Below are 24,988 nucleotides of genomic sequence, written 5' to 3'. Positions count from 1 at the left end.
CTGCTGCGAAGTCTATAGGTCAATTTTTTTTTCATTTGTAACAACTGAACTAGATTTGATTAGTCATGATCTTAAGGAAAAGCAGCTGGGGGAAAAAAAAAACAGTGGAGAAGTGTCACGATGGTTGTCTTATTTTTTCTTTTTCTGTAATAGCTCTGAAAGAACGTTGTGTATTAGCTGTAGGGCTAGTAAAACACAAACTAACTACTACAAAAACTTGATAAATTTCAAATGTTTTTATTTGCCTTGTTTGTATTTTAATCTTCCAGAGCTGTTTTAAATCTGGAAAGATGCTGGAAACGTTTTGAACAGCTCTTATTTTCATCTTCAAAAGATGCTTCTCGATCTCCTAATTACTTTTGTTTAACTTTCCCTCATTCCTTCCATTAGCCACGGTAAATGTGCCGTGTCCTGTGGCTTAGAGGATTAAGGTCATCTTCCCGAGCTGCTCTGTGGTGGTGGCAGCACGAGGCTTTCTGTCCTGGGACCCAGGAACACGGACACGTCAGCTGGGCAGCATCTTTGTTGCCTCCTACTCCAAGCTGAATCTGTTGGGCGTATTTCCTTACTTGAATTCAGGAGCATGAAGGGGAGAGGCCTGCAAGCAAGATCTACAAGCCATGATTGAAGCCCTAAGCTCAAACTTCCTGTGCTGAAATCACCGAAGACAAAGAATGGCTTCACCTCAAGGGTAACTTCACCACTGTGTGCAGCTCTTAGCAAAATCCACCTTGCAGCCTGACCCCTGTTGGTACAGGGAAGGATCGCTGCAGTGATCAGGAGAAGGAAGAGCCTGTGTGACAGGAGAAAGCTGAAGGAATGTGGTCTGTTCAGCCCAGGAGGCCAAGCAGCAGCCCTAAGGATGAAGGGGGCTCCCTGCAGATAACAGCAGAGCTGTGGAAGTTCAGTTCCCTCTGCCTTTAGTTCAGATTGTCTTCAACTGACCATACAGAATAAGAGGAGCCTACATAGCCTCATGTGGCTGGAATATTTCAATTAGGATTTCAGTTACACATAGGGATTTGTGGGCGAAATGGAGCCCCTCGTACTGGCAACCTGAAGTCAAACAAAGCAGTAGATGAAGTGTTCAACCAGAGAATAATCACGGCCAGGGAATATTAAAAGGCACAATTCGCTGCCCTGTGGGGCTGCAGTAATCCCAACGAGGCGCATTGTGCACGTGGCTTCCTGAATTTCTCAGGTTTTGCATGTTTAAAATCATGAATGAAATTTCCTACGGTGGCAGGCTATCTCTGAAAGGGTCGTAATCAATTCTGGATCATCTCTTCTGGCATGAGCCTGCAGTTTTCTCCCTTCCGGAGGGAACCTGTATCTGTTTCCTGCATCTGTTGCCCATCCTCCGTTGTGAATGGAAAGCAAGCAATTAATTTTTTGTTGCTGTTAGCCATTAATCGCCCTTGCCAAATCTTGGGAGGACCTATTGTCTCCTTCAGACACAATGTTCTTGGGAAAAAGGCTTTGCTTATTGTAACCTCTTGTGCAATCTTCCCTTGGATGATAAATCCATCTTGGCAACTGGGAGCTTTCTGAATGAGAAATGTTGCTGGACAACCCCGGAGCACAGCAAGAACGCCGGCCGCTGCCAGCGCTGGTGGAGAGCAGCCAGGCAGGAGGGTAAAACGGGGAAAGCCTTTCACGTCGCCTCCGGGGCGAGAGGGAGCCTGCCTGCGCGCACATCCAGCTAGCTGTTTACCATCAAACAAGGATTTTCCCTGGTGAGCAGCTGAGCTCGAAGGTGGCTTTCCTTCTAGCAACATCTCAAAAGGTCTTGGCGAGCTGCCTGCCGCCGGAGCAGGGATGGGAAAGCGACCGTGCAGCTCTCTGCTGCAGGTACTGGCCGGGGAGCAGCCCCTCTCCCCTTTTTCTCTGTGAACCCACAAAACTGGGATCCTGCGGAGTTGCCTCAGTCTGCAAAAGCAGAATCCCTACACCGGTGTTCTTGGCCTGACGCTGCTTTTCCATCCGATCTCTCCAGAACCACAGCTGCCCACTGAAACCTCATTTTTAATAGCGCAGCTGTCACGTTAATTATAAAATGAGAGGTATCTGCAAAAGCTTTCCCATCGCAGTTTTTCCTTCACTTTCTTTTTTTTTCTCTCTCCACCACCAGCTAGCAGGATCTGGAAGCAGAAAGGTGCCTGGACTCCCTGCCCAGAGATGCTTGAATCCTCTGAGGGGAACACGCAGAATGCGAAGAATGAGCCGGGGCCGGGCGCGCTCTGTTCCCTCGCGGTCTGTGCGTGCTGCCAGGGGCTGGTGCTCTGCTCGGAGCTGACAGCTGGCCGCGGGCTGAGCCCAAGGCAGCCAGCAAGCAGCCTGCTCCAAGCACGCCGCGGCCCACAGCATTTGGCCCAGTGAAAAGGAAACAAGCAGGGACAGAGGGCCCGACGCAGTGCCTTGCGCTTCGTGGAAAGCTCTGCCGGCCTCAGGGGGAACTGGGTTTGAGCCTGTGCCTGCTGGAATGTTTTGGCGTTGGATACGGCTCCAAAAGTGGATCTTTTACGTGTACCCTTGCCCAGTGTCTGTCCTGTTGTCTCCCCATTCTTTCTATCACCTACAGGAGCGGTTTGCAAACTTGGCACTGGTTTCTCTCCCTGAGCCCGTTCTGCTGCTTCTCACCAACAGCCTCCATCGGACTCAAGTCTCTGCCCTCAACCTCCAGCTCTCCCACGAGCGTAATTGCTGACACTGTTTAATTCATCTTCTGCACTCTTTCCCCTACCTTAAATCAGGCTTTATATCGATTTCCATAAATTCCTGTTATATGTTTCTTTTTGTTCATTCTTCATTTGCTGAAAGGCAATGCAAGACTTTAGGGAAGCAGTATCACAAACAAGGGTTATTTGTCTCATGCTGTTTATGGGAGGGAAAGGCCAAAGCTATGGGATTTGGGGAACACAGGTGTTCTGCTGAACCACAAAAAAACTTACATTACCACTGGAAAAATGTAAGCAAGTGCCAAGCAAACAGGGTGGGCAATGAGGAGACGCTTCTGAGAGCGGGTGCAGGCTCACGAAGACAAGAGGCTTGTCAGGGACACATCTGCTGCTCCTGAGCTCTTAGCAGCTCTCTGAGGTTATCACGCAGCCCTGAGCTGTCCTGGGCTTCTCCCCTCCCATTCTTCCCCCAGAAGTTGACACCTGAAAGCCCCATCCTGCCTGCTGGAGGCTGGGCATGCAGCTCTCAGTGGAGCCGTTTCAGTGCTGCTGTGCTGGCAGGAGCAGTGGCAGAAGATGAGAGCAGCAGTGCCAACGTAGGGGAAAAGTTTGCTTTTTTTGTGTGTGATAGCATCATTATGGTGGTGATAAAGGCAAACCTTTTAGGCTGTTTGAGTTCTGTAGTACTGACACCCCCGAGAGGGGGAGAAGTGCATTGTGTGGGCTGGTTTAGTAATCACTGAGGCAGTTGTTTACCAAGCATGTATTCTCCTGGTACCCCCTTGCAGACAAAACCAAAAAAGACAACGTGGAATCCAGCACGCAGACGTCTCGGTTTTGCATACTGAGCACGTTTGATTTAGGAGTGTGGTCTTGGGGGCCAAGGCAAGATCCAGCTGGTGTAAATGGGAAGAGCGCGAGCAGCCCAGAGGCCCTCGACAATGAGAGTGCTGAGTGCTAGGATGCGGATTTGCTAATGCTTTAGAAATGTATCCAGAAGAAGGAGAAAAAAAAAAAAAAAGGGGAAAAAAAAACATTGTGGGAAATTCTTTCCTTCATACATAATAGTTTTTGTTGATTTAAAATTGCCCTTAGTAATGTGTTGATGCCAGTGAAATAATTCAGCTATAGGAAATGTGAAACCAACTATTGCCTTTCTATGAATTATGAGTCATAAATTGTATGAAAAATATTCAAACTTGCTCTGCTCCCCGAGCAGAACCTCTGAGTAATGGAGCAAATCCTGCTGTTTTGGGGGGAGTGGGAGGGCGCTGAGCTCAGCGCAGCGAAATGCCAAGCACCAGCACGTGGCTCCGTGCAAAGTGGGAATTGGGGTCGCCTGAGCTGCTCCCCTGCTGCTGGCAGCACGTTGCACACGCCTGCACTTTGCAGAGGCCAAGCTGGTCTCTGCTCCAGATGCCCTGGAAAAGGGGTACACGTGCTGGGGCTACCTGCGTGCTCTGCCCCCGGGAGAGCCAAGTGCCTGTGCCAAGCCACCAAAGGTCAGTGTCTGTCACCGAAGGTCAGTTTATCTCCTCTGAGATCTATTTTATCAATTGCCTTCTGGAGAAAGTATGGCAAAATTCTCAGCAACTACTTTGAGCTAGTTAATCTAGCTGAGATGGCTGAAGCTCAGTCAGATGAATCCAGCGTTCAAGCTCTGGATATCAGTTCCTCCGTCATCTCAGAAAAGACCACGCAGCCTTGGGAGGATTTGTGAATTTTACTTTCCAGCCAGAGGCTCGAGTCATTGTTGAAAACTATTCCGTATACTTAAGCCATAAGTAAATGCATAAACAAACTGCAGGAGAGTGAATTCCTGGCTGTAGACCAGGGGACACTAATGGTGTTGTGATGGAGTAGGTCAACTGGAGTATTCATTTCTGTCCCGGTTTTAGTTTTGGGGTGGTGTCTGGCACCATATTATTTTTGTGGTCTTCCCCCACTGACCCTAAATGGGGCCAGGATTTGCTCAGGAGAAAATCTTGTGGCATTTAGAAAGTTTGAAGTTGTGCTTATTGTGTGGGGACACGCAAGTGTGGCTGAGATGCTCTCAGATACCAAAAGCTGAGTCGTTCACTCTGTTTCACCCTAACTCAAACTATGCTGCCTTTCCCAGATCTGACCCCAGTTTATTTTAAGGCTTCTTAAAGTGCAGGTTTCAGTTTGATACTTCTTAAGCTACGAGAAATCGGGCAGGCGGAGTTACTTTTTTTTAATTTTTGAGTTGTATGAAGCATACAGGTGTTTCCAAAATACCAGTCCGTTTGGCTTCAGGCAGCTGTTACCTGGTGGGAGTTACAAAACGTTCCTATAAACGTAAGAAAGGTTGTTGCAGTGCCTGGGGTTGGCCTGAGTGCCATTCACCTCTCGTTTGCCTTGTGCAGGAGATGGCAGTCCGAGCACTGAAGCAGACGGGCAGCAGGAGTATTGAAGCAGCTCTGGAGTACATCAGCAAGATGGGCTACTTGGATCCTAGAAACGAACAGATAGTGCGAGTAATTAAGCAGACCTCACCAGGTAAGCACGAACTTTTCTTGAAGTTGTGTTCTTTTTCACAAATAAGCCAGTTTTCAAAGTGGACTTGTTGGAGGAAGGGGATCAGCAGCGTTTCATAGCAGCCTTGTAGGAGGCCGGTTACATGAAGATTACCCTGCAAGCTGAACACCGCTCACCTAATCACAGCAGTTGTCCACGTGCACCTTGTTCTCCACCTTCCTAACTCAAAGGCAGTTATCCGTCAGTGCAGGACATCTCAACCATGCCAAATTCACCCCAGGGTAAAAGCTTGTACGTGGGTAATCGCTGTGAGATGGGTCACTGCCCAGGGACTCGTTCACGTTAACATCTGTGTAAGTAAGTACACAGTGGAAACACCTCGGGTCAAGATGGCAGAAGCTGTCTGCTCATCCTTACTAGTCTCCTTCAGCTCTGTTTCACGTAAATTAAACAGGAGAATTTGGGCTCTGCATGTGTCTGATCACAAATACCAGACCACAGCAGACAAAAGGCCTCCCAGGGTTGTTTCCATTCAGGTATTAGTACTCATGGCATGTCAGAGTGCTTTAGATCTGTGATGGGGATACATTCTAGCTCAGATAGTTTTACTTTTCTCTTCTTTCAGTTTCAGAAGGTGGCCAAGCAGGCGAATAACCACCCTCTGGCTGGCTGAACCTGCACAGTTACACTGTAGGGTTACGTGCTGCAGAGGGGATAGTGGCAGAAGGATTGGGTGTGTTGGGGAGCTGCTGTCCGGAGCGTGTTCTGTTGGACACGAAAGCTCTCTTATGGCAGTGGCAACGTTTAAACCTTTAAGGGCTTATCCATCTGGGACCTTTGTGTGCTCATAAATTGAGTTTGCCAAGTGCAAGTGATTTCCATGTGACAAATAGCTCTTGGCCACTTCAGCAGCACCCTCCTTCTTGCCTCTTGATCACATTGAAGATCTGTGTTGAGAAGGATGCAAAATCTGGAGTAGCTGTTGAGGGACATACCCAGAAATGAGAAAGACTGGGGAAGAACAAACCTATTCAGTTTACAAAGAAGAATTCCTGGGCAGGAAGGAAGCCTTCAGCAAAGCCGTTTCTTTCTTGGGGAGCCCTCTAGATAGAAATATATAGGGAAAATGGGAAAAGGGAAGGATTGCATTTTCCATGTGTTCACTCTTGGGAATAGAGCTTCACATGTGGTTTTATGCAGAAGGCAGCTCAGCTGCTCTTTTTACCAGTCTTAGTTTTCCAGTTTTACTATATGGGAAAGTTCTGGAAAAAAAATGGATAGAAATAATTTCCTAGAGTTTTACTCTGCAGGACGGCCACCTGACAGAAGTAGCAGTAGTGCCCAGGTTTGGTATTTGGAGAGCTCTTCTGTAATACATGCACAAATGTGGCCTCAACGGGGCTTTAAGGAGGAGTTAAAGTAACAGAATTTGTGAACTATATTTTGCTTTACATTATAAAGGCTTTGTTCCTTGAGTAAGTGAAAGAACACACCCAGTCCTGAAGAACAGACATTTCCTTTGAAAGGGTTGAAAAATCTTTCATTTGCAGTTTGACAATTTAGAACATCCTTTCGAATTCCATATATTGACCCTATGGAAATAGATTTTCAAATTACTCATTGTAGGCCTCAAGTTTTTAACTTTAAAGCTGACAAGAGTTTTAGCATACTGGCAAAACTTAAATAAAACTTACCAGACATTACAGTTGGACACAGACTATGTATAAAAGCAGTTCATCTGATGGGTATAGTTGATAAGTCTTACAGAATACACTCAGCTCTAAAATGTTTCACAAGCAAGAGATAGTTGCAAGAGTTGTCACGTTGGATAGGAAGGGGGTGGGATCATCTGCAACTATTACCTTAAAGGAGGTACAATTACCTTAATATCTAAAATTAGATCCATCTGATATAACCAAAATTGTAGTTATCTAAATATCTACAGTTACCTTAAAGGAGGATGTGGCATAATGGGGATTGGGCTCTTCTCCTAACACCAAGTGATAAGAAAATGGCAATGGCCTCAGGTTATGCCAGGGGAGGTTTAGGTTGGACGTTAGGGGAAATTTCTTTACTGGAAGGGTTGTGGGGCGTTGGAATAGTTGGCCCAGGAAGTGGTTGAGTCACCATCCCTGGAGGTCTTCAAGAAACGTGCAGGTTTGGAGCTCAGTAGCATGGGTTAGTGGTGGACTTGTCAGTACTAGGTTAAAGGTTGGACTAGATGATGTTAGAGGTCTTCTCCGACCTGAATAATCCTACGATTTTACGCTGTGTTTGGTATCTTCACAATTATGAACATTCCTCAGCCAGACCAGAGCAGACTTGCTGGTATACAAGTCCAGGGAGCAGTTACAGGTACAGCCTTGATAACAACGCCCCTGTGTTATCATAGGAGAAGTTGCTGCTGCTTAAGAAATTGTTGTTCTTTCAAGATTGCACCTGAAAGAACGTCAATAATTTATCCAACTTGACTTCATTTCAAGACATTGCATTGTTCATGAAAGTGCCATTTAATATGGGGACAGCTTCTTCAGTGTGCAGAGACCTGTCGTAATGAAGTGCATGCTCCTGTGGCCACGGATATAGTAGGGCTTGTAAGTGTGCAGGGACGTGCTGTAGTGGAAATAGCTGGAAAAGTTTGCAATCCAGTGTTCAAGTTCTAGTCCTGAGAGCCTTGAGAAGGTTTTAAAAGGCAGTTGATTAGATGTATGTAGGTCAAGCACAGGGGCAGCACAGAGTGTCTCCCGGTCTTTTTAGCACAGCCAGTGCTTTCCACACCCGCAATTTGTCCGTAGATCAAAGAACTGATGAAATGTGCCCTTAGCACATCCAGCGTAGGAATGCTGCTATCTTGTCCCTGCGTATTCTTCGAGCTTCCAAAGAGGAGGCAGATAAGCCATATGTGGCGACACTCCGTGCCCAACACATCGGAAGAAACACAGGATAAGCTGCATGATGCCATCATTGTAAATGAAGGGAAGCAAGGAATTTGAGACTGATAGAACCGAGACACAAGCAGATCCCCAGCATGAGCAGTGAGCTCACTGTGCAGAAGACTAATTGATTTTAGTAATGTTGTCTGAAAGTTGTACTGACAGTCCTTCAGGGAGCTTTTTTTTTCTCCTGTTGGTGCTGTACTTAACCCCTGCTCTGTTGCTTCCTCCTCCTGTCTGTGAGTAATGCCTGGTAACACTGGTCCGGCTTTAAAAAAAACGAGGCTGAAGCGTAATCTGATGATTTCACAGTACAGGAATCTGCGCTTCTATTTTCATGATTTGGTAGAACTCCCTGATGATTCCTGGCATGAGCAGTATTTTGGGCCAGTAGCTCGTTATCAGTAGTAATTCTTGGCACCTATCACTCACTTCAAATGTCCAGAGCGCTTAATTTAGGTTTTAGATTATTTCTTCTGTAACACATACTGCAGGCTGTGAGTGTGTAAGGATGGATGGATGAGTAATGCAAAGTAATTGCTGCACCTGAATCGCTTCCTAACGTTCTTCTGTGTTCTTTTTACAAAGGAAAGGGTATTGTGCCAAACAATGTAACCCGCAGGCCAAGCTTCGAGGGATCAAACGAATCTTTTCCGTCCTACCATCAGCTCGGTAACGCAGCCTACGAAGGGACTGGCTTTGGGGCAGAAGGCACAAATATGCTCGCTGAAGTTCCAAGGCCCTACATGGACTATTTAATCTCTGCTTCGCAGCCCGCGGCTATGAACGCTCCCGTGCAGCGGCCCGCCGGCGTTGGCACGCACAGCACACCAACGAGCCATCAGCAGAAAACGTACCCCGCAAACATCGAGCCTTCTGTCATTAATTACCCCGTGGCTAATCACAGCGGGCCGGCCTTGCAGCTGCAGGCCTCCCATGGCTCCAACAGCCAGCACTACAGCCGGCAGCACATGATGGTGCAGGGGGAGGCCATGGGGTACGGCGTTCAGCGGAGCCCTTCCTTCCAAAACAAGATGCAGCAGGAGGGAGGATACGCCAACCTCCCGAACAAAGGGGCAGTTGTTCAGAATAACTCTGGGCACGCATTTCAGCAGGCACCGGCGAGCCTGTATATATCCCACTCCCATCACAAGCAGGCAAGTCCTTCCTCTCATCAAATGCACGTGATATCCCGGGGTCCCGCGTTTGCTAATGATTTTTCAGACAGTCCGCCACAAAACCTGTTAACTCCGTCTAGAAATAGCCTGAACATGGATCTCTACGACATGAACAATCCTCAAGTTCAGCAGTGGCAGGCAGCAACGCCGTCGCGGCGAGATTCTTTACAAAACCCAGGAATAGAAACGTCTCCCCGGCAACACGTACCCTTCAGACCAGATGCCGCGGTGCCGAGCAGAACAAACTCCTTCAACAACCACCAGCAGCAGCCCCAGGTGACCGTGTCGATACGCCAGGTTCCTCCGGGAAAACCCGATCCTTCGATTACGTCTCCAAATACCATCACGGCTGTCACCTCTGCTCACATCCTCCAGCCAGTGAAGAGCATGCGGGTGATGAGACCCGAGCCTCAGACGGCGGTGGGACCTTCCCATCCCGGCTGGTTACCTGCCCAGACACCGGCTGTGGATGGCTTGGAGATGATGGAGCAGCACGTGCCAGCTGTCGGAGCGCCCAACGCCTACCAGCTGGAGGTGGAGTACGCCAACCAGGAGCTGCGGTGCCCACCGCCGCCGTACCCCAAGCACTTGCTGCTTCCCAGTAGCTCCGAGCAGTTCGATATCAACTGCTTGTGCATGGGCGTCGAGCAGACCCTGCGCGTGGTCCCCAACCCCCCCTGCAATAAGGCCGAGGAGAGCAGCGAGCGGAATGACAAAAGCAGCAAGAACAACGCTAAAGCTGAGAAACCCAGCAAGGATAAAAAGCAGATCCAGACGTCTCCGGTGCCCGTGAGAAAAAACGGCAAAGATGAGGAGAAGCGAGAATCCCGAATCAAGAGCTACTCGCCGTTTGCCTTCAAGTTCTACATGGAGCAGCATGTAGAAAATGTCATAAAGACCTACCAGCAGAAAATTAACAGGAGATTGCAGCTGGAGCAAGAAATGGCTAAAGTAATTCTCCTTTTTTTTTTTAAATCTGATGGGGTCAAGTTAATGATTACTCTCATTCCAAAATGTATAAAGGTATTCAGTACCTCCCCGTACCAGACTATTTCACTGAGAAGCCTGGATGTGCGTGTGTATGGGAGGCTGTTTAAAAAACCTGAGAGAGGAAATAATACACCTTCATACCAGAACAGTAAAATGAAGCAAAAACACCCTTAGTAGGAAAGTATTAGGTTTGCTTAGGAAAGAACTCAGAAGGCAGATTTGAGGCCAAAGTAACACTGGCAACATCCAGCTCTTGCAAAACTCTGGAAAAGGTTTTCTCCTTGCTCCAGCTCTTCCTACCTATTCCATGATAGCAACTGCTTATTCACCACAGCCACAGTTTAACTTGGCAGTAGATTCACTCTGCCATATTTTCAGATGAAACTAAAAGTTGTCTGTTGAACACATGTTAGTAATAATATCATGCAAGTAATCATGTCTTGGCCAGCTTGAAATGGCCCTGGGACCCTTGCTGGAACTTGTTCTAGAGGCAGGTCTCAGAGAGATGCACTTTGAGAGAGCTTCTTTTGTGCCTAATGGTAGCACTCAAACCCAAGCCGATTCCCTGACAGGGCTGTTTAAAACAAGGCTGCCAAGTTCTGATGGTTGCTCTGGCAGTGCTGTTTTAAATCTTTAAATGTGGATTTTTTTTTCTTTTTTTTTCCTCAGGCATGACTAGAATGTGACTAGTCTACTTTTGTATTTAAGGATAAACTCTACAGAAAGCTGTTATTAATGCATAACGGATAATTAACTACCTGATCTTCCCTAGCACAGTCAGTTTCCAGAGCTGATTAATGTGATGCTCACGTTGCTTTAGAAAACTCAGCAATTCGTTTGCTGAGGTTAAGATTAAATGAATGTGTCTCTAAAATCTCCTGAAAGGTCAATATATTTTAGTGACAGTTCATAGTGTGCCCTCACCACGAGTATAGATGATGTTGTGCTGCTTGGATGTAATGAATGTTTTCCTGAGATTGAGAACAATCTCCAGAGAAGTAAACCAGCAGCTAATTGCGTTAGTTCTTCTCTTTCCTGGCTCTCCAGTTCTCCTTCACTTCATAACTCAGACAGCTCAGCCATAAACACAAACAGCTCCTTCCCCGAGCAACCTCATCGCTGGCTGCAGTAACGCAGTGAACTCAGGAGATTTTGGCTGTCTGAATGTTGCGTTGTTCTAGCATTATCCCAGAACACAGCACACTAATTAATTTACCTTAAAACAATAAACACTTCTTTTCAAATGTGAGGAGAGTACCCCGATCTGTAATAAAAACAGTATGATTAGTTTTGATTCTGTTTTTTGCCTTTGTCTGAAAATCCATCCTGCCTGTTGTGCAAGTTTCTGCAGACCTCCCCCATCCTCCGTTCATACAGATCTCAGTTTTGTACCAGGGGGATCTTGCTGCGCAGTCTGGCTGCCCACATTCATCTTCAAAGGCCTCGGCTACGGGTGTGAAATGAAAAATTCAGTCAGAACAGCAGCCTTGTGGGTGAATGCTTGGGTCTTTAGCCTGCTAATCAGTCAGCTTCAGCTCCATCCACAGCCTTCCCCATTGCCTCTTCTCACCAGGCACTAATCTTCCTCTCAAAAAGCTTTTGTTGATGTCCCTCAATTCAGGATTCAGGAACCAGGTTATTCAGAAAGAAGAGTAGGAACTGTCAGGGGATCCTGGGGATCAGCCCAGGGGCTTCTGCTGGTGGAGGCCACCAGTGGCCCTCAGGAGAGGGGATGGGCACTGAAGACAGAAGCGTGCAGGCTCTGTCTTGAAGGGTGGAGAAAGTCTGGCTGCATACTTCTTCTTCTCCCCTTTTCCACGAGGTATCTCCCTGCAGCCAGGTGAAATGTTACCTGCAATTGCTCAGGGGCTCTCTGGGGGTAGGACCAGAGTCTAGGCTGCAGCAGCTTGGAGGGAGGCCAGAGCTGAGGGTTAGATGCGTGTATTTTGTGAGGGAAAAGGGGAGAGATCTACAAAGCTAGTGAGTGGAAGCTGTATATGGTAGAAGAAGAAAAATGGTTTCTGAAGAAGAGGGTTCACAAAGCACGAGGGAATGTGTAGGTCAAAAGCAGCTTCTTAATTACCATGCAAAAAGCAACAAGCAACCCGCACGGGGAGGTAGGATCATGCGAGTTCCTCTAGAGAACCATTAATGAACCAAGCGGGCTGCTGCGCCTGGATTTCAGTGTAATTTGTGCTGCGTTGTGCGTATGTATAGCGCAGCGTGGTGGCAAAGAGCACAGGTGAAAGGTATAAACCAAACCCCATGATCAGGTTTGTTCTGTTCTGTTCCCCTGACAGCATTGCCCCATGCCTCGTAGCTCAGCAGTGAGAGAGAAAGGATAATGTCAGAGACAATGCAGGTAACCCGGCAGGGCAGATGAATTTGCAATTATTTCAGAAATACCTTGGCAGACAGACAAGAGATGATATCTCTCATGAGTATCTCTTTTCTGGTTCTTGGTTAATTTTTCTGAGATGTGTCTTGGGAATGCGGGTTCATTGTTCTGTTGCTGTGAATGTAACTTCACCAGCTCTCGTGGTTTGCTTTCTCTTACCCAGGCAGGCCTTTGTGAAGCAGAACAAGAGCAAATGAGGAAGATTCTCTACCAGAAGGAGTCCAACTACAACAGGCTGAAAAGGGCCAAAATGGACAAATCAATGTTTGTGAAAATCAAGACTCTGGGTATCGGTGCGTTTGGAGAAGTGTGCCTGGCCTGCAAAGTGGATACCCACGCCCTTTATGCCATGAAAACGCTGCGGAAGAAAGATGTCCTGAACCGCAACCAGGTGGCTCACGTCAAGGCAGAAAGGGACATCCTTGCTGAGGCAGACAACGAGTGGGTGGTTAAACTCTATTATTCCTTCCAAGATAAAGAGAACTTGTACTTTGTGATGGACTACATCCCTGGTGGGGATATGATGAGCCTACTGATTCGGATGGAGGTCTTCCCGGAGCGTCTGGCCAGGTTTTACATTGCAGAGCTCACTTTGGCTATAGAGAGCGTGCACAAAATGGGATTTATTCATAGGGACATCAAGCCTGACAACATTCTGATAGACCTCGATGGGCACATCAAGCTGACAGACTTCGGGCTGTGCACGGGGTTCAGGTGGACTCACAATTCCAAATACTACCAGAAAGGTACTAGGCTTCATTTGCTCTGTTTGTCTTGAAGTAGTTCCCTCTTGGCAGAAATGTCAGGTGAATTACGATGTGTTTGTCGCTGGCAATTAGTTTGTTTCTAGGCTTTTGTTTCCTTTTTTTTTTTTTTTCCAATTTGTTTGCTCAAACCCCTATCAGCAGTCTGGCTGACCGCTGCCGTAGCTGTACTTTTCCAGTTCATGCTTGTTTGGTGGGGCTCTGATGGTGAAAGAATTTAATCCCAGATTTAAAGTAAGCCAGGCACCTCCTGTGCGTGCCATCAAGGGGTGTCATCGAGTCTATCAGCGAGAATGTCGTACACAATTGCCACAGCTCATCTAAATATGCTCCTTTATTCTGTATCTCCCATGTGGGAGCATGCTTCCCTGCACTGCGACAGAGACACTCTGCTGGTTGAGGAAAATCAGTTGTGAAGGAGAGGGCAGAAGTAATTGCCTTGGGTGTAAAGCTGAAGTGCTGTTCTTTAGGGATAGTGGAAGAGCAAAGCTAGATCGAAATCTATTCTTTCCTCTTTGAGTGTTGTGTTTTATGAGTTTAAATGTAAACTTTCTCTCCCACTTCAAAGGGAGCCATATCCGACAAGACAGCATGGAGCCCAGTGACCTTTGGGATGATGTGTCCAACTGTAGGTGTGGAGACAGGCTGAAGACATTGGAACAAAGAGCTAAGAAGCAACATCAGAGATGCCTAGCTCACTCGTTAGTTGGAACCCCTAATTACATTGCTCCCGAAGTCCTGCTTCGTAAAGGTAGATAACCTGGATTTTCCGCTGTTTAAATGAACACCAATGCTTTGAAATACCTTTTTTTTTTGTTTTTTTTTCCTTCAAAAGTTTGCTGCTTTGGAAGCCTGATGTTCCGAAGTCCACGCACTCAGCTCAGATTAAGGAGAGCAGCTTTCTGTACGTGCTCCAGTGATGAGCTTCATATTGCAGACATTGAAGGTTGTGGTGCTTTGTCTGTCTCCATCTCTCTTCACTTGGAGGCCTTTGATGAGACTTAACAAATCTGTCAGATGATGCTGGCAGCTACTGTTTCTAAAGTACAGAGCAGATTATCTGTGCTGATGACCACTATGAGGATGACTGCGGCCACGAGCAAGCTTGCATAGACCAGCAAGTAGCCAGCTGATGGTTCTGAGTCACTGACTCAGATTGGTCACTTAAATATGGCTGATAGAAACTTGTGGAGGCATTCACCAGATTCCCATACAGAATCTCAGGGAAATACAGCAAAAAGTCTTGTACAGATTACATTGAGCACACTGCATTCAAAATCTCTGCTTCAGGAATTTAGGCAACATTTAGTGGCTATCCATGAAATACAGACACAGTCGCTTTGGTAATGAGATTAGAATCATAGAATCATAGAATATCCCGAGCTGGAAGGGACCCATAAGGATCATCAAATCCAACTCCTGGCACCACACAGGTCTGCCCAAAAGTTTAACACCATTCCCGTGGGTCCTGTCACTGGTGTTTACAGAGAATAGGTCACCTGCCTCTTCACATCCCCTCGCGAGGAAGTTGTAGACCACGATGAGGTCCCCCCTCAGCCTCCTCTTCTCCAGGCTGAACAGGCCCAGTGACCTCAGCCTTAGTTGTTCAAAGTTGTCTGCAAGCCTGATCCTAGACCTAATCTTAACTCTTTCCCAGTTCAAGAGATTTCAGACTAAATCCTACCTCATCTGATGACACAAATCTCCATTGAACTCAGTGTTTTAAGTCCTTCATTCCTTTTGAAGTCTTAAATATGTACCTTATTTGTTTTATCTGAGCAATTAAGTGATTGAAATTGTTGTTCTGCTTAGAACTTGCTCAAAAAGTAATCCATATCTTTCTTCTGTCTCTAGAAGCAGGCTGTATCTTTTCAGCAGCTTTTCAAACCCGTGGTGCCACCTCCACTGAACCAAGGGGAGGGCATCAATCACTAAGACTTTTTTGACTTTCTGTTTGTTTGTTGAGGGCCAGTCTGTGCTGTGTAGGGATGTAGCTGTGGGATGGGGCATGAAAATAAAACTTCATTTGGTCCAGTTATACGATTTCCCTACTCACTATTATTGAGAATTAAATTTATTCAAAATGATTCCCAGACAACACTATTAGATCTTCACTGACAGCAGCAGCTTTTAGGTCAGCAAGCAGAAGCAACTTGGTGGTGAAGGTGGATTTCGAGTCCTTTTGGTTTTAGGTCAACTGTTTGAGAAAAGACAGAAGTTTGTGCTGTATGTTTTGATGCTTAATTGCAAGAAGAAATAGTAGCTCTGTGCATATTCTCCTTGGATGATGGAGGACAACTTCTGGATTTGTCTTTCAGGATACACTCAGCTCTGTGACTGGTGGAGTGTTGGTGTGATCCTCTTTGAGATGTTAGTGGGACAGCCTCCTTTCCTGGCTCCTACACCCACAGAAACCCAACTGAAGGTAAGATGAAGCAAAATTCCAATCTGTAGTAGCAAAATGTTAATCTTATCCTTTCCGTCCTCTTCTATGTACAGACCCATCCCCTCTGGTTTTACTAGAAGAAGGAACAGGGATTAGGAAATGGTGATTTAAAATAGCTTTACACCAGGGACAAACCCTTTTCCAATCAGTGAGGATTGTGAATGTCAGACCAGAACTGACTTGTCCAACCCACATAGATAGTTACCAGCTTTATGAATCTTCTCGGCACAGTTTTGGTTTCTGAAGCCCAAGTTCATCCATATAAGTATTTTTAGCGTGCCCATCAGATCTGAGTAAGCTGATACACCAATGATTATTTCAGTTGGCATCTTGAGTGTTTTAAAGCCGAGCAGTGAGTAGTACTTATTAGAAAGAATGCATCTCATAATCACTTTCCCATTTTTACATTTTGGAGGCTAAACGAAGCGATTCCTTGAATTCATTCCATTAAGTCATGTGTAAACTGAATGTATTCTCAGATCTGGCAACAGGAGCTTTCCAGAGGAAATAACGTCTTTTATAAATGTAATTGCTTCTTCTATCTACTATCTGGTGATCTTTCTTGATTCATTAAAGAAACCTATTAACAGCTGATGCAATCTAATCATTGGGCTCTTGAACCTCTAAAGTAACTGTACAGAATGTGGCTGGACTGGTTACGTGTATCCTTCTGTACTGCTAGTGTTGACAAAAGGATCAGAAGGATTCTGTTTCCAGGATTAGAAGCCATTTAATACCTTTCTCATCTTCAGGTGATAAATTGGGAAAGCACACTGCACATTCCCTCGCAGATCAAGCTAAGCCCTGAGGCAACTGATCTCATCACCAAGCTCTGCTGTGCTGCTGAGGACCGGCTTGGAAGAAATGGAGCAGATGATATTAAGGCCCATTCTTTCTTCCACTCTATGGACTTCTCTACCGACATCCGCAGGCAGCCAGCTCCCTACGTTCCAAAGATCAGCCATCCAATGGACACTTCAAATTTTGATCCAGTTGAAGAAGAAAGTCCGTGGAATGATGCTAGTGGTGACAGCACCAGGACATGGGATCCATTAGCCTCTTCCAACAGCAAGCACACAGAACATGCCTTCTACGAGTTTACTTTCCGAAGGTTCTTCGATGACAATGGGTATCCGTTCAGGTATCCCAAACCTTCTGGAATGGAAGTTGGCCAGTCTGAGAAGTCCGATGTAGAAGACAAAGATGTGGTGGATCAGACTGGAGCTTGTCAGCCTGTATATGTGTAAATTATTGTATAGAGTACTCCAGATAAGACTAATCTCAAATCCAGTAGGGCCTTTAGCTGATCCTTTAGGAGTTGATCCTGCAGTGCGTGGTCAGGTGCAGCTTCGGCTGAGGCTGAAGTCATCCTGTGGAGTCAGAAACTTGCAGGGCCAGGTCCTAAAAATGGCACTCTTGAAAGTTCAGGTCAGTTTTACTGTAAATAACTTTGTTGATAATTACACTTGAAATCCTGGTCTTCACCAAAATCTACGAGGCCAGAAGTCTATCATTTCTAGGCCTATTTTTGTTTGAGGTCAGCTTCCCCCTACTCAGATAAACATTTACAGACTTCTGCAACTGTCAGCGTTATTTTTTAAATGAATAAAGAGCACTTATATTTTGTTTATAGCAGGGGTTTCTTTTCCTACTAAATTATAGGGATTAACTTTGACAAATCATGCTGCTGTTCTTCTTTTCTACATTTTTATTTTATCCATAGCACTTATTTCACATTTAGGAAAAAGCATAAAGCTGAAGAACATGTGATGAAAGGTCTCTGTGCAATAATGTAAGAAAGAAAAAAAGAAAAAAAAGGAAGAAAAAAAAAACCTCCACTCTCTAATTTTCTAAATTTACTGATGCCATTGTATTCGCACCATGATTTTTGTTTGTTATATGTATTTTCCACATTTCAAAATTGTGACATAACCTTAAAGCTGCTTTATTTCCTTCTGCTTATTGGAGTGTAATAGAAAGTGTGAGCAAGTGACTATATGGGTGTGATTTCTTTGTCTAGTGTGTGAAGAATGTTGCATGAGCAGTGTTTTTTCTATATGAAATGGCCTTTTCTTGCCATTCACAGGCAGGTCCTGTGGATCCATTTTTACTGAGGGTCTAAAATTAGACCATTTTAAACCATGTGTTCATAATGTATCGTGTGGATGGTTTCCTCTTATGATTGTATCCAATATTAATTTTGTAAACCAGATTTGCAAAGACTATAACCGAATAGTGATTTTGTGGTCTGATGTAGTGGATCGTTTTAGTAACCATTGATCGTTGGCACACACATTTCCCCACGAAGGATCAATAGCCAAGACCATCACTACAAAGCTGATTGGTGACAACAGTCTAGACCTGGCTCATTCACGTAGCACGCAGCACAGTGTTCGTCGCCTAACGCTATCAGCAACGCAGAGCACCACTACTAACACGTAGCTCAGTGTCTTCAAGCCAGAATGTCTCAAGCTGTGCTCCTGCAACACACCGAGACCCTAAATGAGGTGAGGCTGATGTGGTGAGTACGTGCAGCCCCTCTTGATTTCTGTGGAATCGGGAGGGACGTGGCTTTTCCAGACATCGGATCTCCGCACACAACTGTGTGTATCCGTGTAGGATCCTAACGTTGCAGGCACTGACGTCTGAAAACGTTGGCGTTGTTCATAGGTCATTCTGTCCTGTTGTCTTCAGATGAAAATGTTGCTGTGGTGGAGCACAGTAGTCCTTCATTTCTGTCAGATTATAAGCATACTTTGAAATATCAATTCTTAACTATGTTAAAATAAGCCTTTTTCTTATATGTATAAGTGAGACTTATTCAAGGTGATATCAGAATACTAAAGTAATTAAGCCATACATATTTGCATATATATTATATATAACTAAGTAAACACACACAAAAATCCTTAATTCAGATTAGTGTAACAGTCCTATTTAAAGTGATTGACGTAATAACATTTGAGGAAAACACTCCTTTAATGTGTTTTTGCTTTATTTTATTTTTAAATCTGGAACTTCATTATTTTTTCCGTATATTATTCCACATATTATTCCTTAATGTTTTAGCATATCCTATCCAGTGTTTAGATATCTAAGCAACAACATATAAATTCATCAGCCTAAACTAAACAAAAATGATTGTGTATTTGTTTACATTTGTATGAAAGGAATGTTTTGAGGTATGCAGTGCTTGTGTTGTGACAGTTCATGTAAGATTCAGTATTACTGCTTTTTTATATAGTAATGCCATTTTTTGTTATTTACATCTATCTGACATTCTTTCATGTGGTAGGTTCTTTCTCAGGAACTCAATTTAACTGTTATTTATTGATATATCATTGCCTTTGAAAGCTTCTACTGGCACAATTTATTAAAAATCTGAATCAAAATCGAAACTGCAGTATGTGTTCTTTGAAAGGATAATTTCTACTTACTTCAAGGCAGAATTTTTAAGGGGTTTGCTTTGTAACATTAGTGATGGGTTTGAGCTGCAAACACACAATCCAAATCTCGTCCCTCTTTGTAGCATTTGGCGTAGAATTTCTGGATACATTAAGATGGCTTTTAGCATAACAGAGTCAGTAGATGATGTAAAATTCAACATTGTCGCTTTCACAGCAGTGGCAGCTCTGCCAGGACAGCCACAAAGAGGTGTGCCTGCCCCTCTGGCTCTTTCCTCTGCTATGTTTCAAAAAGGCAAGGATTTCACCTTCAAATACAGTGTCTTTGCAATTGAGTGAAATGAGAGAATAGCCCCAAAAGAAACCAATAATTCCACACTGAATGTATCACTCACTTAAGACCTATGCTGCAGGGAACAAAAGCCACCTCCCATTTCACCTAAAGAAGAACTGAACTGGAAAACAAACCTTTTCAGCTTACCAGGTACGGTTTCTAGAAGGTTCCCATCCTTCTCGTACATCTCAGGGGTGAACAGAAAGTTGGGAGTAAGTTTATGAAACTTGGACAGGTAGCAAATACAACAGATACTGGGACTGGCTCTCGGCATTCTAAAATCTGTCAAGCTTCCCACAAAAATAATAAATAAAATAATAATAATAAAAAGATATTCAATTTTTCATTTATTTAAAAACAAAACAAAACAAAACAAAAAAAAACACAGCTTTAGATGTATGTATTCCTGATCGAAAATAAGGAGTTCATTAATCTGGAAGTAGTGCGCCACTTGAGATGTAATCCTACCTTGACTCAGCCAGGGTGAACCTGCCGCTGATCTCAGTGGGGCAGGAGTTTCACTCCTGGCTGTCAGCAGTGACACGCGCAGCAACAACGCATACTTTGTGTGCGAAAGTTTAAATAATCGCCTCTGAAAATTTAAGTAATTGCTGTTTCCAGGATGGAAACTTCGTCTTGTAACAGCGCCAGCGGCACAGACACAGAAAGGGCCTCTGCAGCCCGTCACATCGCCGTTCTCCGGAGCGGCCAGATCGGCCAAGGAACAGCAGCAGCCCTCAGTAAGCAATATTAGTCCTGGTTCAACGTGAAGGAATTGCCAGTGGAGGTTACAAGCTAAGAAGTTAGAACCTAGCTTGAATAACTTGAAAGCTAAATGAGGGAGAAAAGCATTTGACTTTTAAATGGCAATGGAAGAATGAAATTAGCTATGCAGGAAGCGGGGCTATTGCCTGGAACTGGATGGAAAATCAGGCTCATAAACTGCAGAGAATTCCGTTCTCTTCCCTGAAGCTTATGAGGTATGAAATAACTGCTTTAAAAGCCTTCCTAGAGAAACTGCAATGAGAATAGGAATTTAGAGCATATAATTTGGTCCTCTCCCAAAATACAGAAACGTTGGCAGAAAATAGCAACTGTTACTAAAAATATTATTGGAATTAAAAATATTAAATCTTTCCCACAGGAAATAATCACAGGAATAGATAATGTAGGAATAGCAACCGTTAAAACACACAAAGAAAAATGTGTAAAAATGTTTTTCCTGGCAAAGAAATCCACTGCAGCACGAACATGGAAGTTGTGCCGTCCTCTGGCTTCTGGTCTGAGCAGGGAATGAGCCACGAGCAGCATTTAGTGCAACCAGTCCTGGGCCCGTTCTTATCAAAATAAACTCGGGATCTGATCCGTAAAGCTGTGGTCACCTTCTGCAAAGGCAACAGTAGCTCCCAGCCCCGCAGGAGAAAATGGAGCCTGGTGCCATGGCCAATTTAAGTTGTAATGGGCCGACAACTGGTGTTTTTGAATCGTCAGCTCCTACAGCTGCCGGGACGGCGCCGTTCCTTCAGCAAGAGGAAAAATACCCGAGCCCGCATCTGCTCCTTTGGGGATGTGAGGAAACTGCTCCTGGCATCCCTGCTAGCCAGGAAAGCCCCAGGCACTTGGTCTGAGCAGCTCCTCTGCGAAGGGGGGATTGAACGTGTGAGGGGTATGAACGGGCAAGAGGCAATCGCTGGTGGCACCAGATCATGAGTGGGAGCCAGGAAAAAGTCTTCAGAAATGGTCCAGCCTTGCTGTGCTCTGCAGTGGTTACCCTGTTGGTGTTGGTGTGTATTGAGGGGAACATTTATATGTCAGGTCTTGTATTTTGGGGAAGCATACAGCTGAAAACACCCTATCTGAGAGTGCTGCTGGGCAGGAGGGAGCCTGCACGTGTGCATGGAGCGAGCCAGACCCGCAGCTACGGGGTCACACTATGGGGAGGAACCATCCACCTCCACCACCACCCCCACCCCCGGGCTGCTTTAAAGGAATTTGGAGCAACAGCTCACTGCGATGCTCTGCCAGCTGCCACAAAGCAGCTTGCTGTGTGCTGTACTTACCAGTACTTCCCAGAGACAACCATTTTTTCCCCTAAACTCCTGACCATCCCTCTGAAGGCCACATCAGCCATCCTATAATTATTGCTTTGTCACCTTGGCTGCACGCCTGCTTGCTTCCAAAGAGCGCGCTGATGGCTCTGTGTGCCTCCAAAGAGCTGCAGTCATGGCACGAGACCCCCCCCTGGATATCGCATCTAGTTCTGGGCTCCCTGGGAGAAGAAATATGGGGACCTGTTAGAGCGGGTCAACCGTAATACAACCATAAAAAAGGAAAGAAAGGAACGCAGATTTACTTGTTATGTACAAAACTGCAGCAGGGTCATCATCACAAGGACAAAGGTTCATTAGCAAATTCTTACGAAGCAGTCATCAAACAAATATACACATACCTTGCATGTGAGCATCAGCTGTACGTATAGTTTGGGTTTTGTTCAACATTGCAGGGTTAGTAAGTTTTTGTTTTGTTTTTCAGATGTTTAAGTCAAAATTTTCATAATTTAGATTTGCAGTAAACTGCTTCAGAATCATCTGAACAGAGTGTGGCTTGACCCGATGCTGTGACAAATCTCCTTTGCTAAAAGGAGGAACTCGCTTGGGTGGAAAGCGGGGAGGCAGCAGGTACCCAAACCAAATGGGGAGTGACAGAAACAGCCGTGGACATTGAGGCTTTTCAGCTGCATTTGCTTTGGATGGGAGCAGGGGCGAATAAAAAGGACCACACAAGTGCTGGTCAGCAGGCACCTCTGGAGGTCCTCAATCTGAATTCCTGCTCCCTGTGGGCCCGTGGCCAGCGCTGCCTTATGCTGGCCACAGCTCTGGGCTGGCCACGGCTCCAGGCTGGCACATCCCATGGTGGTGTGAACTACAAAGTTGTGTTTGTTGGCCAAGAGTTGTGCTGGAATGGTAGAACTGCTCCAAGAGAAAGTGTCCACCCAAAAGCCTTTGTAACAAGGTACGGCTGAAGGGCTGCAGGATGGGTCATGAAGTTGTTGAGATTTTGGCACACGTGTGGGAGCACTGCTGGTGATGGTGCCGGCCTCCTGCAGGCCTGGAGGGACGCCCGTGGCATTTTAACAGCAGGAGCGGAGCTGTGGCTGCACTCAGCTTCCCAACGCCTTCCTTGGCCGGGCTGCGGAGTAGTCCTGGGGCACTGACACGAGCTGGGGCTCTGCCCCAAAGCGCCTAGTGCTGGAGGGATCAGTTAAATAAAAGGGAGTCTGTCCCAGAAGACACTCGTCTTTCCGTTCCCAGGAAGCCAGTGGGGACGGGCTCCTTTCCTCAGGGAACTCTATTTGTGTCGCTGAAGACCAAGCCACTGGGGCAGAAAGAGGCGAATCCAGATCAGTGACTTCTTTTTTTTTTTCCCCAAAGAAAATGCTTCTCAAATGCCAAATGTTGGTTTGACAGAATGGAAACAGTTTTGGGGGAACTTAGTGGTGTGTTTATAATTATACATTCAAACAACAACAAAAATATTTTGTTTCCAAAAAAAAAGAAAAAAGAAAAAAAGGTAATAGAAAGGCTGAGGGCTTGTATTGTATATATCCCATTATATTCAAAATTATAAAAATAAAAATGAACTGCTGTGAATGGGTCATTTTAATGTTTCCAGAACAGATTTTGGAAATATAATTTCTTGGAAATTTCCAACTGTGTGTTCCAATTTAAGACTAAAGGATTTTTTTTTTTAATGTTCAATTTCCCACATAACAGCACCTGCCAATTCAAACAGGACCTACCAATTTAAACTAGCTCTAAAAATAACAGGAGAGGTCGAGCAAACTGAGTAATATCTGGAATAAAAACTAGCTTAATCGGGAGCCTCATCTCGCATGCAACGCTGATGCCATCGGTCTTCCTGCCCTGCTTTTAAATCCAATCCGTATCCCTCCGGGGCTGTAAATGGCACTCACAGCAGGTTGGCGAGGTGCCGTGTCGGTGTCTGCACCATCCCTTGGTGGAGGGCACCGTGTGCCGGGGGGACACCTCCTGTGCCCCCACCCCAGTGGTCGGTACCCGTGGGCATGGTCAATTCTGCTGGTGCTGGACCTCCTGCAGCGTCGCTTTGTAGCCTGCCAACATGAGATGGGCTAGGGCCAAGGAACTGACACCGCTTCAGTTTACTGAAACACCATGGTTTGCTGATTTGCAAGTATTTTTTTTTTTCATTGTTATGTTCCAGCTCGGGGTAATGGTGGTCACTGGAATTAGCGTCCCAAGTGGTTTCGTGTTTGAAGCAACGCAGGAACATTTTGTTCGTGTTGTTTCCAAGATGAACCATGGCCCAGTTCTGGTTTGCTGCCGCACGCAATGCAAGGTAAAAGCCGATACAGATGACAAGTAGTGGTGTGAAAGCATTTCAGGGCCAGTCGGTTTAAGGCTCGCTGACCTCAGGCCACAAGCAGACCTGCTACCACTGCTGAGCACCACACACCTCCTGGGCTGCCTTGACTGAAAATGAAGATCATGGTCATGGCCACCAAGAGCAACCCCTTCTGTAGTAGCTCCCTAAAAGCCAGTTCCGTGTTCCTAACTGTCTTGCCCTTGGCCCTGGTAATTAATGCAGTCACGACCTTGAAGCCTAATTACTCAAAATCACAGTAAAATGAAGAGCCTTGAGCAAGGCTGAGGGGATGTCCTAACACCAGTCTGCTCAGTAACCATGGTGGCTGTGCATCTATAGCTTGTACCCAGTGCTCAGCTTCTACTAAATTAAGTCTACTTCAAAACCTACACAAGGTGAGAAACCTGGTTGGAAGCTGCAGAACTGTAATTGCTCGGTGTGGAGATTGCTTAGAGGGATTTTTAACAGCTGGTTCAGTAATCAGCTGATTTTAATGAGTGGTTTTGCCAAAGCAGACTGAATTGCTTTTCGCACATTCCTGCTTTGGTTCCTGCTCCACCTCAGCTGTAAGACACCTTGGGGTGACCTGAGGCTGCCCTAAGCTGCCCGGTCTGAACTCAGTATGGATATTGCAGGAGCTTGGTCTAGAGACCACTGGGGCCTCTTTCCAGCCTGGGGGAGCCTGTGGCTCTCGGCCAAGGATGGCCAGGACCTGCTGCAGCCCTCCCCGGGCAGAGGGTACAAGCCACAGCAGCATGAAACTGATGGAAAACATTGTGTCTGGAAGGAAAATTCCTCTTGTTTAGGAACTGAGAACCAATGGGGAAAGTGAAGGATGTCTGTGCCCACCAAGAGGAAGAAAACAGCGATGATCACTGGGCTCAGGAGTGACTTTGTGGTTCCCTGCTGAGGACAAGCCGTGCTGTGGTATCGACAGCCCCAGGGAGAGCAGCTGAAGTC

At 45.7% G+C, this 24,988-nt stretch overlaps 1 protein-coding gene across 2 annotated transcripts in view; it reads left to right on the top strand.

The window, feature by feature from the left end:
* Positions 1-19,284, top strand: part of LATS2 (large tumor suppressor kinase 2) — a 42,609-nt gene extending 23,325 nt beyond the window's left edge. For both annotated transcript variants that reach the window (XM_084497544.1, XM_084497545.1), the window contains exons 3-8: positions 5,066-5,198; positions 8,699-10,239; positions 12,840-13,422; positions 14,009-14,191; positions 15,759-15,865; positions 16,639-19,284. In XM_084497544.1, coding sequence (XP_084353670.1) covers positions 5,066-5,198; positions 8,699-10,239; positions 12,840-13,422; positions 14,009-14,191; positions 15,759-15,865; positions 16,639-17,133 — 3,042 coding nt within the window. In that variant the 3' untranslated portion in view covers positions 17,134-19,284. The remainder of the gene's footprint in view (positions 1-5,065; positions 5,199-8,698; positions 10,240-12,839; positions 13,423-14,008; positions 14,192-15,758; positions 15,866-16,638) is intronic.
* The last annotated feature ends 5,704 nt before the right edge of the window (positions 19,285-24,988 follow it).

Source organism: Aythya ferina (assembly GCF_964211825.1).
Source record: "Aythya ferina genome assembly, chromosome: 1".
NCBI lineage: Eukaryota > Metazoa > Chordata > Aves > Anseriformes > Anatidae > Aythya > Aythya ferina.
Note: the sequence above shows the minus strand (reverse complement) of the source record. Positions and strands in the feature narration are given on the sequence as shown.